General features: G+C 52.3%; 1 protein-coding gene across 8 annotated transcripts; it reads left to right on the top strand.

The window, feature by feature from the left end:
• The first annotated feature begins 413 nt into the window (after nt 1-413).
• ZNF7 (zinc finger protein 7) lies at nt 414-13,091 on the top strand. 8 transcript variants are annotated; one of them, XM_032415538.1, is made up of 5 exons: nt 414-668; nt 2,329-2,373; nt 2,705-2,864; nt 6,120-6,236; nt 8,121-13,091. In XM_032415538.1, the coding sequence occupies exons 2-5, from the start codon at nt 2,347-2,349 to the stop codon at nt 9,917-9,919; spliced, it is 2,103 nt and encodes a 700-aa protein (XP_032271429.1). In that variant the 5' UTR covers nt 414-668; nt 2,329-2,346; the 3' UTR covers nt 9,920-13,091. The 8 variants fall into 8 exon arrangements, with proteins under 8 accessions (XP_032271429.1, XP_032271431.1, XP_032271425.1 ...); XM_032415540.1 differs by having other exon boundaries at nt 415-668; nt 2,738-2,864; XM_032415539.1 differs by lacking the exon at nt 414-668 and adding an exon at nt 873-1,017 and having other exon boundaries at nt 2,738-2,864.
• The last annotated feature ends 1,316 nt before the right edge of the window (nt 13,092-14,407 follow it).

Genomic DNA, 14,407 nt, shown 5'->3' with positions numbered 1-14,407 from the left:
TGGCATTGTTCCCAGTCCTTCCCGATTCTCCATTCACTGGGTTATGCATCCTTTGCACAGATGCTCCCTGAGCGTAACCAGAGGGTGTGGGGCTGGTAGAGCTGAGTTCGGAGCTGCTGGGGCGCAGGGTGGGAGCGCTAAGACCGCGAGGCACGGGAGAGGAGATGGTGTCTCAGGAGGGCCCGGCAAGGCCCGTTTTTCCCTAGGACCACCCCTCGGAGTGGGGGCGGGGAGCTGACTCCGCCCGTTTTCTTCCCCGGCTTGGCACCAGATCTCACTGCGGCTGTCAGGGACCCCAGGATTTGGGTCATCGACGAGTCGGGTGTTAGGTCCCTCCCCCCGGAAAAGTTCTGCGCATTCTCTGCCCCGCCCTTCCCGCCTCCCGGGGGCGCATCACCTCCGCTGTAGGTTCCCTGAGCCGCCCGCCCTGCCCTAACGGTGCCCTAGGCCTGGACCAAGTGCCCCTATCCACCCAGAGAACACCGGCCGTCTCCATTCGGCTTCTCTACCCTCCTCCCCAGCTGGCCGCTCTCCCGTGCCCTCTCTGCCCCGGGTCGGGGATTCTCCGCTGTCCCGTGCCTGGAACGTGCTCAGCGGGAGCCTTCTATAGAAAAGCCCGGGCACAGACAGATGCGGTGCAGGGACCAGCGCCCCCGAGGTGATCCGAGGTAGGCGGGGCCCGGCCGGGGCGACCCCAGGCTTTCCACCTGCTTCGCCGGGATCCACTCCGCCCTTTGGCCCGCGTGTCCTTCACCTCCCGGGGCTGTGACACCCCGGACCCGCCCCTCCCTCCACTCTGGCCCCTCCCCCCGGGCCCCGCCCACGACCACTTTCGCCTGCGCTCCGGCCCCGCCCGTTCTCCAGTGCCCTGGCCGCTAGGCTGGGAACCACCGAGACGGCCGAGCCTCCGAGCCGCCCAGAACAGCCGGAAGTCTGTGAGACGGAGCGGGAGCGTGCGTCGAAGGCCCGTTTCCGGTTTTGTCGCGCGTTTCGAGCCTCGGGCGGTCGGCGGGGAGGGTGAGTGGGCGCATCGGGGGCGGACTCGGGGCTGGGCGGCTTATGTGCTCCTCGGCCTCGGGCGGAGTGGCGGCTGGCCGACCCCCGCGTCCTCCCGCCTCCGGCACTGCGGGCCCCGCGCTCCCCTGCCTTCCCGCGGGGGAGCGCGGGGAGCGTGAGCGGCTTGGGGAGGCCGTGCGCGCCTGGGGTAGGTGGTGGTCGAGCTGCGGCCGCCTCGGCCAGCGGGGCAGGAGGCATTTGGCCGAGCCCTGCAGGCCCGGTTGCATGGCACCGTACTGGCCGCGGGCTCCACCAGGCCTTCCCACCAGGTCTAGGCCTGCCCCAGGCGGGATCCTCCTTTCTGCATAACCACAGCTTCTCGGGTCCTCTTTTTCCCTCATTTACTGCCGGTGAAAGACCTAAATTTAGAGACAGTGGCAAAAAGGGCTGTGCCTTGGGTAGGGTGGGCTGTCTGCCTTCTCTGAATTCTGGCTGTTGCTCAGGGCCTGCTTTTCTCTACTGGGGACCAGCGTCCCTGCTGCCCGGGTCAGCTTCACTGTACCCAGAGCCTGGGGCTTCCGCCCACAAGCCACTTTCTGAGCCAGAAGCTCCCCCAGGAAGTCCACGTCTCGTTCAGACCTAGGGGAATACCTGGGGAGGGGGCCAAGTTTATATAGGCTTCGGGGGTTCCTGTATCCGCTGCGCTTCTTCCTGTAATCCATTGTTCTGGTCCCATCCCCCAGTCACACCACCACTTCCCCTTGCTGCCTGTGACCAGCTCCACTGACTCATTCCGCCCTATTCCTTCTTGCTTCAGTCCCTCTGCCCATGCCTTTCCCTGCTGCCTTTAGTGCCCTCCCCACCTCCATCCCCTTGGTCTAGTTAGCTCCTCTGGGACCCATCAAACCAAACCAGAGTTTCCTAGTTTAAATGCATTCAGAGTTTCTTCCCCTGGGCCATGGTCATGGTTGGAATGTTGTGTTTGCATGGTCGTTTAACTCTAAAGACTGCTTCCTGAAGGCAGAGTTCTTGTGCATTGTGCACGGCTGCGTCCCCATTGCTTAGTCTAGCACCTGGCAGAGGTGGCACCCCCCCTCTTATGTTTGTGGAGTGATTCACACACCTCACACACCCTGAAGGATGAACAGAGCTTCAGGGGGGCAGATGCTCAAATGCTGTGGCCACTTTGGCTCCACCTTATGTCCCTGCCGAAGAACATCTGGGGTTAGACGTAAAGGATCGGAGAACACAGTACCCTCTCAGTAAGCCTGGAATTCAAGGATAGGGGTCCTCCAGCACCCTGACCTCTGACCCTTTCATAACTGCCAACAGGTCCCTCGGCCAGGACACATGGATGCCCACCCACCGAGCCTCATGGTAGGAGTCTAACTGCCTCCATTTCCTCACTTGTCCTGCGAGGGCCCCTACCTTTTCCTCTGGGAACCTACCCTCCACTGGCCCCTTGTGGCCCTTGCCAGGCTCAGGCATGCCCACCCTCAAGGGAGTGAGCAAAACCCTGCCCAGATTGGGGCCTGCCGGAGGCCCTCATGGGGGGAGGTTTGTAGATCACCATGATCTGGCTCCCTCCCACTCCTCCATACCGCCCCTCCCCTCAATTTTTAGAGCCAAAGGGGCCTGGTGACTGTCTCGCCCAACCATGTGCCTGAGACACACCATGAGGTGGAGCCAGAATGAGGCTGGCACCCAGGGTTCCCTGGGGTGCTGGTGTATGTCTTTTCAGGAGGCTGTGACGTTTGGTGATGTGGCCGTACACTTCTCGAGGGAGGAGTGGCAGTGTCTGGACCCTGGCCAGAGGGCCCTCTACAAGGAGGTAATGCTGGAGAACCACAGCAGTGTGGCTGGACTAGGTGAGGCTGCATCTTGGGACCCCTCCCCCTGCATCATTGGTTAGCACCCACTTAGCCAGGCCCTTGTCAGAAGCTGGGGATATGGGGCCGTGGGTCTTTGTAGATCAGGAGCTGACCCTGGGAGGTGTTATGGTGAGTTCTGTGCATTGTAAATACCTTTTTCCATGCTTTTATGTTTGTTAGCTTTGTGGGGTCACATTTTAATGAAGTTAAATCTATTAGTTTTTGCCTTATGGGTTGTATTTTTGAAATTTTATTTAAAAGTTCTTTCCTACTCCAAGGTCATAGAGACAGTCTATGTTCTCCTGTGGACTTTAGAGTTTATCTTTCTTGTTTAGATCTGGGCTCCACGTTTGTGTCTGGAGTTAAGTAGGAGCCCATCCTTAGAGCTACCTTTCTTGTCTCATATGTATGATGGTGTGTTTCCGAGCTGGCCTTATAGTGTGTCTTAATACCTGGTAGGACAACCTCCCCTTTTTGTTCTTTTTTTTTTTTTGGCCCGGTTTTTTTTTTTTTAATGTTCTTTTTTGTTCTTTTTAAAACTTCACTTACTTACTCATGGATAATGGGGTAATTCTTTCATGTAAATATAGAGTAAGTTTGAGTTTTTCAGTTCTTGGAACTGGAATTTTTATTGGGGGTGCTTTGAATTTGTAAAACTCACAAGAGAAGAGCTAACCCCTTTCTCATATTAACTGTTCCCATCCAAGACCGTGGAATGTGTCTCCATTTATTCCGTTTACCTTCTGTGTACTTTGTTAGAGTTCTGGGATTTTCTTCACAGAGTGGTCTGGTACCTTTTCTAAATGCTTTGTTTTTGCTTGTTTTGTGAATGTATCTTTTTCATGTTGCTATGTTTTTAGCTGATTATTGTTGCTGTATGAAATGCTGTTGGTTTTGGGGGGTTGATCTTGTATTTGGCAACTTTGTTAAACTTCCTGCTAGTCTGGTGCTGTATTCTAGGAGGAGGCACCTGCAGCTGAGCCTGGGGTGGTTTCCTTGGTCCCCCAGGGTCCCAGCCTTTAGCCATGGCCAGAGCCACAGTGCTGTGTTAAGACAGACTGATGTGGGCAGGCCTGTTTTGTTCCTCATCTTACAGGGAATATTTCTAGGGGCACCTGGCTGGCTTAGTCGGTGGAGTGTGCAACTCTTGATCTCAGGGTTGTGAGTTTGAGCCCCACATTGGGTGTGGAGATTACTTTAAAAATTTTTAAGAAATAAAAATAAATAAATAAAAACCTTTTCTTAAAAAAAAAAATAAAGGGAATACATCTAATTAAAATCAGAAGAAAGTGGCTAAGGAGTTTTGTTTTTAATCATAAGTACATTGGGGGGGGTTGGCGCCTGGCTGGGTCAGTCGGTGGAGCGTGCGACTCTTGATCTTGGGGTTGTGAGTTCAAGCCCCATGTTGGGTGTAGAGATTACTTAAAAAATAAAATCTTTAAAAAAAAACCGAAACAAGTACATTGAATTTCAAATTCTTTTTCTGCATCAATTGAGAATTTGTATGATTCTTTTTAAGTTCATTAGTCTAGTAAATTATATTGATGTTGTATTTTTGGAATAAGCCCTACTTAGATTATATTTTACATATAAACTCTGATATCATTTTGGACTCAGGCAGTATTTCAGATTTTTCATCCCTGTTCATAGTGAATTGGACTTTATTGTTTCTTTTTGTGAATCATTCTTATATATTTTTGGCAAATGGCACTTGGCATATGAGTTTCATAAGATGAACTGGGCAGCTTTTGCTATCTTTTTAATTTCTGGAAGAATTTAGGTAGGTGGAATTACAGTTTTTGGTAGAACTCACCTGTAAAACCATCTGGGCCTTGGGCCCTTGGTTTGTTTTTTTTAGTGAATAATAGTCTGTCAAGTTTGTGAATTTCCTTTTGTGCTAATTTTTGTCATTTTTAGTGTTCCTATAAGTTGATGTGTTCGTTTAGATTTTCAGGTGCTTTATGGTCTATTTCTTCACAATACTCTTTATTTTTAGTCTGTATCATGTGTGTAGTTGTTTCCCTTGTTTATTTTTTCACTGTGGTGACCTTGATTGATTTTGCCACAAGACTGTCATATTCGACTTTTCAAAGAACCAGTGTTTGGTTTTGCTGATCTTTTTTTGGGGTGGGGGTGTTGTTGCCTTTGTTCTCTATTCATTGAATTCCACCCACCTTTATTATTTTCTTCCTTTTTTATTTATTTGGGTTTGCTGTGTTGTTTTGCTCCCAACTTCTTGAATTTAATATTTACCTCATTTGTGTTTTACCTTTCTCATTTCTAGTAAATGTATTTAAAAATGTAAAATCTCATGCCACGAGTTTGATTGATAGTAAATATAGCTACCACTTAGTAATTATTTAGTTTTCAGGTAGCTGATAGTTTTGAGGTCACGTGATCACCTTCCTATCCAGTTGCATTTTGGTTGGGGGCACAGTGTGGATGGTGCCATGACTCCCTTCCTGGCTCCCCAAGGATGTTTCTCTGTGGACGTTCTGTGTGTACTTGGAGAGAACACGTGTTTCCCACTGAGCGTGGGCTCCTGTATGCATGTGAAGCCTTTATCCTCCAGGGTCTCTCTGCCTGCCCTCCTCTGTCCCCACAGCCAGAAACCTGAGGGAAGCCCTTACTAGAGGGCTTGCCCAGCCCTTCGATGGGCTGGGAGCATGCCACAGCATAGCCCCCCAGTGTGGGGGCTGGTGGCCCTGGAAGGTGGGTGCCACTCCGCAGTCTGCTGAGGCCCCCAGGGCTTTGCACAAGGACATGAAATGGGGGAAGCCAGGTGAGGGTCGGACCTTAGCACCTTCTGAATTAAAATCTATTCATTTGTTGGTTTATTTTTGTCGTTTTTGTCTTGCTTCTTGGCCACTCTACCTCCTGGAACGTTCCAACCCTCTGAACTGGGGGACAGCCCATCTCTGCTGAGGGAAGTGCTGGCTGCTTTCTCCTTGGGCTAGAGCTGGCCTGCTCTTTGCCAACTCTTTGGTGTCGGGTTCCATGAGGATTCTGGCCTTACTGTGGATGGGGATGGGCTGGGAGTCCAGGCATCTCACTGTCCAACCTCAGGAGCTGGACCGATCTGGTCCGAGAGGGCCACTGTGTCTACACCCTCACCCCCTGATGCTCCCTTTGGAGGCTCTGCCTGTGCTGCAGTAGCCCCCTGCCTCTTTCCTCTTGGAAACCAAGGGTGCTGGGCCCTGTGCTGTACCCTCAGCCATACTGACACAGTCCCCTTCTCTTCCATCCCCACAGCAGGGTTCCTGGTCTTCAAGCCTGAGCTGATCTCCCGGCTGGAGCAGGGGCAGGAGCCATGGGTCATTGACCTGAAGGGAGTCGAGGGGAGAGAGGGGGCAAGAACCTTCCTTACAGGTGAGGCTCAGGCCTGAGAAGCTTCTGGGGACGGATGAGGAGGTGTTCAGAGAACGCATGCCCAGCAAGGGCTGAGAGGGTGGGAAGCTGGAGATGGACCCCAGGGACCGACCAAGCAGGCTTGGTGGGATGCCCGTGAACACCATGGGGCCACAAGTGGGCCCGCTGACAGAGCGTAGCCCAGTCACGGGGTTGCATTGGGAGAGACTGGACTACAGAAAGGCAGGGATGTTTTTGCATGTTACAGCAAAAACAGTTTGTTTTTAAGGCACGTGTTGTTCAATTTCTAATTTTACTAATGTTCTTATTAAGCAAAGGTGCAAAGGTATGGATCCAAGGGAAGCACCAAGTTTGGCTCTTAGCAGCTTCTCAGGCAAATACCACTTCCCTCCCTCCCACCAACAGCTCCCTCCAGAACTTCTTGGGGCCCTCTCAGATCAGGCTGCAGGGCTGTGTTAGTATCCTGGGGCTGCTGTAACAAAGCACCACAAACTGGAGGCTTGAAACAACAGAGATTAATCGTCTCACAATTCTGGAAGCCAGACGTCCAAAATCAAGGCATCAGCAGGTTCCTGTCCTCTGTGAAGCCTATAGGGAATGACCCTTCCTACCTCCTCCAGCTTCTGGTGGCCCCAGGTGTTCTTTGGCTTGTGTCTGTGTCATTCCAGTATCTGACTCCATCGTCACCTGGCTTCCCCATGTCTTCTTGAAAGGGTATCAGTCGTATAGGGTTATAGAGTAAGGCCTCTCCTTACTTCAGTGCAACCTCATCTTAACATGGTCTCAACAATCCTGTTTACAGAATAAGGTCATATTCTGAGGTCCTGGGGTTGGAGTTTGAGCACATCTTTTTGGGGGGCACAGTCAGCCCACAGGGGTGCCTGCCACCTCACAGTGTTGGCTCCCCCTGGGCTTTGTTGGAGAGATGCCGTTGCCCCCAGCCTTGTCTGAGCCTCCCTGGCAGACACGTTGCCCAGTTTGGTCAGGGAAGCGGGGTCACCTGCATCCCGACCACAGAAAGGAATCCTCCTTGCTAACTGCCGCGTCCCGCGGTCACTGCGCAGCAGAGCAGGGCCTGGTGCCCATGCTGTGGTCCCTGGCTGGCCGGAAGCAAGTTGGAGAATCAGATTGTGACAGTTACTGTTTTTGTTTTTAAGATTTTATTTATTTATTTGACAGAGACACAGCGAGAGAGGGAACACAAGCAGGGGGAGTGGGAGAGGGAGAAGCAGGCTTCCCGCAGAGCAGGGAGCCCAATGCGGGGCTCAATCCCAGGACCCCAGGATCATGACCTGAGCCGGAGGCAGATGCTTAACGACTGAGCCACCCAGGCGTCCCAGGCTCACTGCTTCTTTATGGATTTTCACTCATCCCAGTTCCCCACAGGATGGACCTCTCCTCAGATACCTGCACACAGGAGTACACAGTCGTTGAATGTATGCATAAAGTAAATAGTCTTAATGAAACCAAATTTTGAAAACTGTCAGAGGCATGACTTCTGGTAGTGTTTTCTTTTTTCTTTTCTCTCTTTTGTTTTTTTTGAAGATTTTATTTACTTGACAGAGAGAGACAGCAAGAGAGGGAACACAAGCAGGGAGAGTGGCAGAGGGAGAAGCAGGCTTCCCAGGGAGCAGGGAGCCTGATGTAGGGCTCGATCCCAGGACCCCGGGATCATGACCTGAGCCGAAGGCAGACGCTTAACGACTGAGCCACCCAGGCGCCCCTGGTAGTGTTTTTCCGTGTGGGTGTATCCTTGCTTAAGGCAGCCCGTCCTGGCAGGGAGCTCAGTTCCCAGGGATGATGTGCAGCCCCCATCCCCACCCCTGGTCTTTGTCCTTCTCTAAGCACAGGGGATAAGGGCATTTTATTTCCTGTTTCTTTCAGATTCTGCAGTTGGGATTGCAGGTGAGCAGGCCTGTGAGGACATGGATGTTCTAAAATCAGAACCCTGTGTGGCGATGGTCAGAAGCCCCCCACAGGGTTTTCCTCAGAGTTCTAACTTTAGAGACACCTCTGAGTCTGAGGTCTGGTCAGAGAGTAAGCCAAGCTCCCTCCTCCAGAAAAACCGCTTGAACACAGGGACTGTGGCTCCCAGGAAGACCTTCGCCAAGGAGGGTGCCCAGGGATGTGGCGAGCTGGAGAGCAGTGGTGGCCTGGGTTGTCAGCCTGGCAAAAGTCAGGGAGGTGCCGCCGAAGGGACATCCCGAAGATGTGACATGTGTGGCACAAGTTTCAGATCTGCTTCAGACCTTGCTCTGCGTCCAGACATTAATACGCAGAAGAAACCTAACAGATGTCCAGAGTGCAAAAGAAAATTACCTGATTGTTTACAGGGGAAACATGGAAGTAACTGCCATGGAGAGAAGCCGTATGAATGTGAGGAGTGTGGGAAAGTCTTCAGGTTGTGCTCACAGCTTAATCAGCATCAGAGAATCCACACTGGAGAAAAGCCATTCAAATGCATCGAGTGTGGAAAAGCCTTTCGTCTGAGCTCAAAACTTATTCAGCATCAAAGAATTCATACCGGAGAGAAGCCCTACAGGTGTGAGGAGTGTGGAAAGGCCTTTGGTCAGAGCTCCAGCCTCATCCACCACCAGAGGGTCCACACGGGGGAGAGGCCCTATGGCTGTCGGGAGTGTGGGAAGGCCTTCAGCCAGCAGTCCCAGCTGGTCAGACACCAGAGGACCCACACCGGGGAGAGGCCCTACCCATGCCAGGAGTGTGGGAAGGCCTTCAGCCAGAGCTCGACCCTGGCTCAGCACCAGCGCATGCACGCTGGGGACAAACCTCAGCTTCCAAGGAACCCAGATGGCCCCAGCCTTGTTGCACATCAGAGAAGCCACCCTACAGAGAAACCATTTAAGTGTGACGAGTGTGGAAAGGCCTTCAGGTGGGTGTCTCGCCTTAGTCAGCACCAGCTGACCCACACTGGAGAGAAACCTTATAAATGCAACAAGTGTGCAAAAGCCTTTGGTTGTAGTTCACGGCTTATTCGCCACCAGAGAACTCACACTGGAGAAAAACCATTTAAGTGTGAGGAATGTGGGAAAGGCTTTGTCCAGGGCTCACACCTAATTCAGCACCAGAGAATTCACACCGGAGAGAAGCCCTACGAGTGCAGTGACTGTGGAAAAGCCTTCAGCCAGAGCTCAAGCCTCATTTACCATCAGAGAATCCATAAGGGAGAGAAGCCCTACGAGTGCCTCGAATGTGGAAAAGCTTTCAGTATGAGCACACAGCTCACGATACATCAAAGGGTCCACACTGGGGAGAGACCCTACAAGTGTACTGAGTGCGGGAAAGCCTTCAGTCAAAACTCAACCCTTTTCCAGCACCAGATAATCCATGCAGGAGTGAAGCCCTACGGATGTAGCGAGTGTGGGAAAGCCTTCAGTCGGAGCTCCTATCTTATCGAGCATCAGAGGATCCACACTCGGGCCCAGTGGTATCATGAGTACGGGAATACCTTGGAAGCTTCTACCCACGTGAGCCGTAAAAAAGTCAATACTGTAAAGAAACTGCATAAATGTAATGAATGTGAGAAAATATTCAGGTGGCGCTCACATCTCATTATACATCAGAGAATTCACACCGGAGAGAAACCTTACAAATGTAATGAATGCGGCAAAGCTTTTAATCGGAGCTCAAGGCTTACTCAGCATCAGAAAATTCACATGGGATAGACCACTTACCTTTATAAATGTGTATAAATGTGAATAAACCTACAGCCTTAACTTTACGTATTTTATATGGGATCATTTATACTAACAAGAATTTAGAACGTGGGGATAGATTCCAAATTACTCTCTTAAGAAAGAAAATGTCTAAATTCATATAAAGTGGATGTTCCTTTGCTGGAACGTGTGACCTTAGCCCACTCAGCAAAGCCTGTGTCCCTCGAGTCAGGGTGCACATGTGTAGAGTTTCGAGCTCACAGAGGGAAGACCCTCGGTCCTATGGATGAGGAAGATCATGGGAAAAGGCCTGTGAGCTTTGCCAGACAGGTAGCTTAGAAGTTACCCAAAGTGTCTTCCCTGAGCACTGGTCCCTCAGGTTGGCGTCAGCAGTCAGGATGTGGTAGCTCGTGCTAGTGGAAGCCCAGAGGAAGGTTCCTAGAACCCCTTTCTCCCGCCCCACCAGAGCAACCTGGGGTTGCAGCTGGAGGGCCCAGTGCCGGCCTGTTCAGAGAGGAGCTTGGATCAGCGCAGGACTCCAGGAATTGCACCCAGGCCCAGGGACCTGCTCTGTGACTCTGGGATGTCACTGTCCTTGAAATCCAGAGTCTCTCTCCTTATCAGCATTGTTACAGGGTGATCATAAGAATTGAACTGTAAGAGAGCCTACCCCCTCCCACACTGAGACCCCAAGCTGGCATCTCCAGCCAAACCCAGTGCAGACCTGGCCTCAGCAGGAAGAGCTCACGGGAGCCCAGCAGATGCCACCCAGAGGCCAGGGTGTGTACTGTTCCTGCTGCTTACCAGACTTCTCTGAATTCGTCCTGCCATAAACTGCCAGACCTGGGAGGGTCTGGAAGCTGACAGATGAGCCTGTTGCCTTTTCCCAGAGGCTGGTGGAGATGGAGACAGACCGCTCACCAGCAGCGTGAGGCTAACCACAGTGTGGATAGTGGCCCTGCCCTAGGGTCCTGGACTCACCAAAAGTTTGGAGGGGACCAGAAGTCTTATTCAGACTGGCTGCTGCCCACTACCGCTCACTCGAGACCTGTCGATCTTTGGTGTCCTTGCCAGTTACCATGAGCAGAATTGGGGCCAATGAACCCTCCTCCCCATCCCACATACAGAAAGGTAACCCAGAGGGACACGGATCAGTCACTTCGGGATTTATGGCACCACTTGATTTGGGTCACTGCCACACCGGTCTGGCTAAGCCTGTGGGTAGGTCCCTGAGACACAGCCTTCATGGCCGATAACCAGTAGCAGGTTATGGATTTGTATCAGGTGAAGAAAGGGCTGACTGGTCCCTGTGTTTGCAGTGGGAGGTTCCAGAACTTTCTGGAACTGGGAACAGCAGAGTTTGGGATGGTCAGGTCCGTGTGGGTTTCTGTGTTTCTAGCACATGGACCGGGATCTCAGCCCGATCACCAGCCACTGCTGCTTAGCCAGGCACAAAGTTCCGTGTGTTCTCAGGCTGCGGTGCTAGTTCTTGGGTTGAAGATTGTGCCCTGGCCTGTACCTGCCCCTTTGGAGGTGTCCCCTCTCCAGGTGCCAGGACACTATGAAATCACTGTGCCCGTTTCAGTAGTTGTAACCGCCCCTCCAGCTGTCCCTACTCCACCCAGAACTTAGGTCCAAAAGGGTCAGTGCAAGAGGACCAGGGACTGCAGTTTGGTCACTGACTGCCATCCCCAGAAGGGAACCTCTCTCGGCCACTTGCTGGGAGGTTACACGAAGTCTTCCAGGTTCCAACCTGGGCATGTTGCTGTCCTCTAACAGCAACTCCAGGCCAGCCAGAAAGGGCCAGAGGATTCCACCGAAATCATCTCCAGCCCCTGGATTCTCTCTTTGGATTGACATGGTCCTAGATCAGGGGCTGGAACACGGAGGCCATTAGACAGGGTGGCTCTCATGCCTTGGTAGCTACATAAGCTGACCAAAATCTAGGCCGGAGTCGATTCCTCTTAAGTGCACTCATCTGAGAAAATGAAATTTAAGAACAACCAATCACAAACAGCCATAAGCAGTCTTCTCTGTGAAAACCTCTCCCCTGTCTCTTCCCAGCACAGAACTCTGATTTTTCAGGTGGGCACTGCCTGGTTCCAGTCCACGTTTGCTCAAATAAACTCTTTAAAACTGACGTACCTCAGTTTACCTCTTAAAAGGCTTAAAAGCTAAGAAGGGAAAAAAAGACTATTTTGTGACATTTGAAAATTATATTGAAATCATATTTCAGTGTGAATGAATAAAGTTTATTGGAACAGACCTGGCCACTTGTACGACGCGAGCCAAGTTCACACTTGCTGGCCTTGTTAACCTGGGTAGAAACTCCATGCCCTCAATTCTTAGTGTGGTTTGTTCACTTAAATGTCCCAGTACAACCAAAAATTCAATAGAGATAAACCTAAAGTCTTACATTCCAGTCCAGAGCCTCAACTGCAGAAGTACAGGGTGAGGGGTCCTCTCTTAGCTGCAGCCACGTGGAAGAGGAGCGTCCTACTGGCCTGCTCGGCAAGACTCTGTGAAATCAAACTGCCTCAGCACTTGAGATGCGGGGGCTTGAGATCCCGGGAAGAGTGTCTGCACACGTCACGTGTTCTGGTGGCTCTTTGCAGAGAGGCAGTGGAGGAGGGCCACCTGTTAGGGTAGTGCAGGCTTTGGGATATTGCGTTCTACTTTCAAGCTGTATCTCCCAATTTGGGCTTCAGTGAATATAACAAGCATTTTTAAGACTATCCAGAACTCTGTTTCAGAGTAGATATTACCTTGGATTTCTCTGTTGGAGGCAATAAACCCATAATTTTGACCCGAAACTGCTTTTTACTCAATTACCAGATTAAGCTTTGTTGTATGACATTGGATTGGGACCACGGAGCTTCCTGGAAGCTTCACGAAGGGGTGGGGGGTGCAGAGCCCAGGTGAGTTCACACAGTGTGTGTGGCTTACACTCAGAGCCTAGGAAATGTTTGTCTAACGTCCCGACCTCAAAGCCTGGATGCTCCCCCAGTGCAGGATTCACTTGCTCAACACTCAGGGAAGAGAGGAAACCCACTGGCATCGAGTTTCCACAGAGGAGTGTCTGGAGGGCTCCCGATGGTGGAGTGTGAGACTTGATCTCGGGGTTGTGAGTTCGAGCCCCACATTGAGTGGGGATTATTTTTTTTTATTTTTTTATTTTTATTTTTTGGGGGGGATTTTTTTTTTTTTTTTTTAAAGTTTCCATAGAGATCTGAAAAAGATCCAGAAAATGGAAAAGGGTAATCTTGCAAGTGTGAATGTCCATTCTCTGTACAAGGCCTTGTGCGGGCCTGGGGACAAAGGTGGGCCTGGAGCCCGGTCAGTGGTAGGGACTGACCACAGGTGAGGGTGGAGAGCTGCTCTGGGCGCACAAGAGCTGGGCTGAGGGAAGCAGAGCAGAGCCACCATCCATCTGCCACCTGGTTTCGTATGAGGTAACAATGGTCTTTAAATGGCTGAAAGTGATTTTGTGACACATGAAATTAAAATTTCAACACCAGTAAGAAATTTTTACTGGAACGTGACTGTGCCCGTTGATTCACGTAGCGCCCGGCTGCCCTCAAGCAACAGTGCCAGAGCCGACAGCACCCTTGTGACCTGCAAAGCTGGCACGGTCAGTCCTGGCCGGCACCTGCCACGGCGGCTCTGCAGGGCAGCAGGGGAGTGGAGGGAGGGGCAGCGTGGTCAGCGCCACCGTGTCGTCTGCCAAGGATGGAGGACGGTGCTCCGCCCCCACCGTTGCTGACTGGAAGCAGCAGCACAGACGCGCCTTCTGGGAGGCGGCTCGCGAGTGGGCAGTGTCCGGACCCGCCAGGAGCAGAGGGTGTGTGTGACCACATGCCGTACCTTCCAGGGGCCCAGGGCCATCCCAGGGGACTGCAGAGTGGACGCACCAGCACAGCTGTGGAGACAAACTGCCAGACCACGCCAGCCAGGGGCACAAGGACGAGGGGGATTAGGCCTCTGTGCCCCCTGGGCAGAGAAAGGAAGTGCTAATCCCGGTGCTTGCCCACTGGGCGACTCCTGGAACTCCGCGCCTCCATCGGCCCACCTGGGAGTGGAAGAGTGCCTTCCCCCTGCAAGCGCTGAGGGGCTCCAAGGGAGCGCTCTGTGCTCCGAGCCTCTCGGGAAGGAGCTGTGCATGTTCTCACAGATGCCAGCAACGGGGTGGCCTGGGAAGTGCCTCTCCTCTCTGCTTGGCATATAACTTAGGACCGTGGAGGCCCAGCCACGTGGCCCTGTGGTGGTAGCAGAGCTCGGAGCACTCGCCGGGACATGTAAGCCTGGCTCAGACCCTAGGTCTCTATTCCTGGTTGCACCGGCCAAATTCCAGTAATCTTGCACAGCGGAAGCCCCTAAATCTCAACGGCTCACAACCCTAAAGGTGTGTCCACAGGAGCCAGCAGGGAGAGCCTCTTGAAGCCCCCCAGGTGATACTCACTGCCCCCCCAGCCAGCCTCCACGGTCACTCTCGCGGTC

The sequence above is a fragment of the Phoca vitulina genome, unplaced genomic scaffold (assembly GCF_004348235.1).
Source record: "Phoca vitulina isolate PV1807 unplaced genomic scaffold, GSC_HSeal_1.0 scaffold18, whole genome shotgun sequence".
In the NCBI taxonomy this organism is placed as follows: Eukaryota; Metazoa; Chordata; class Mammalia; order Carnivora; family Phocidae; genus Phoca; species Phoca vitulina.
The sequence above is the reverse complement of the archived record's forward strand: the minus strand, read 5'-3'. Positions and strand labels throughout refer to the sequence as shown.

Bases quoted from the DNA above. Each gene is read 5' to 3' on its own strand.
- ZNF7 (XM_032415534.1), top strand. From the start codon at position 2,654: ATGTGCCTGAGACACACCATGAGGTGGAGCCAGAATGAGGCTGGCACC. The intron at 2,865-6,119 runs GTGAGGCTGCAT...CCATCCCCACAG, and splicing joins CAGCAGTGTGGCTGGACTAG to CAGGGTTCCTGGTCTTCAAG. The intron at 6,237-8,120 runs GTGAGGCTCAGG...TGTTTCTTTCAG, and splicing joins GGCAAGAACCTTCCTTACAG to ATTCTGCAGTTGGGATTGCA.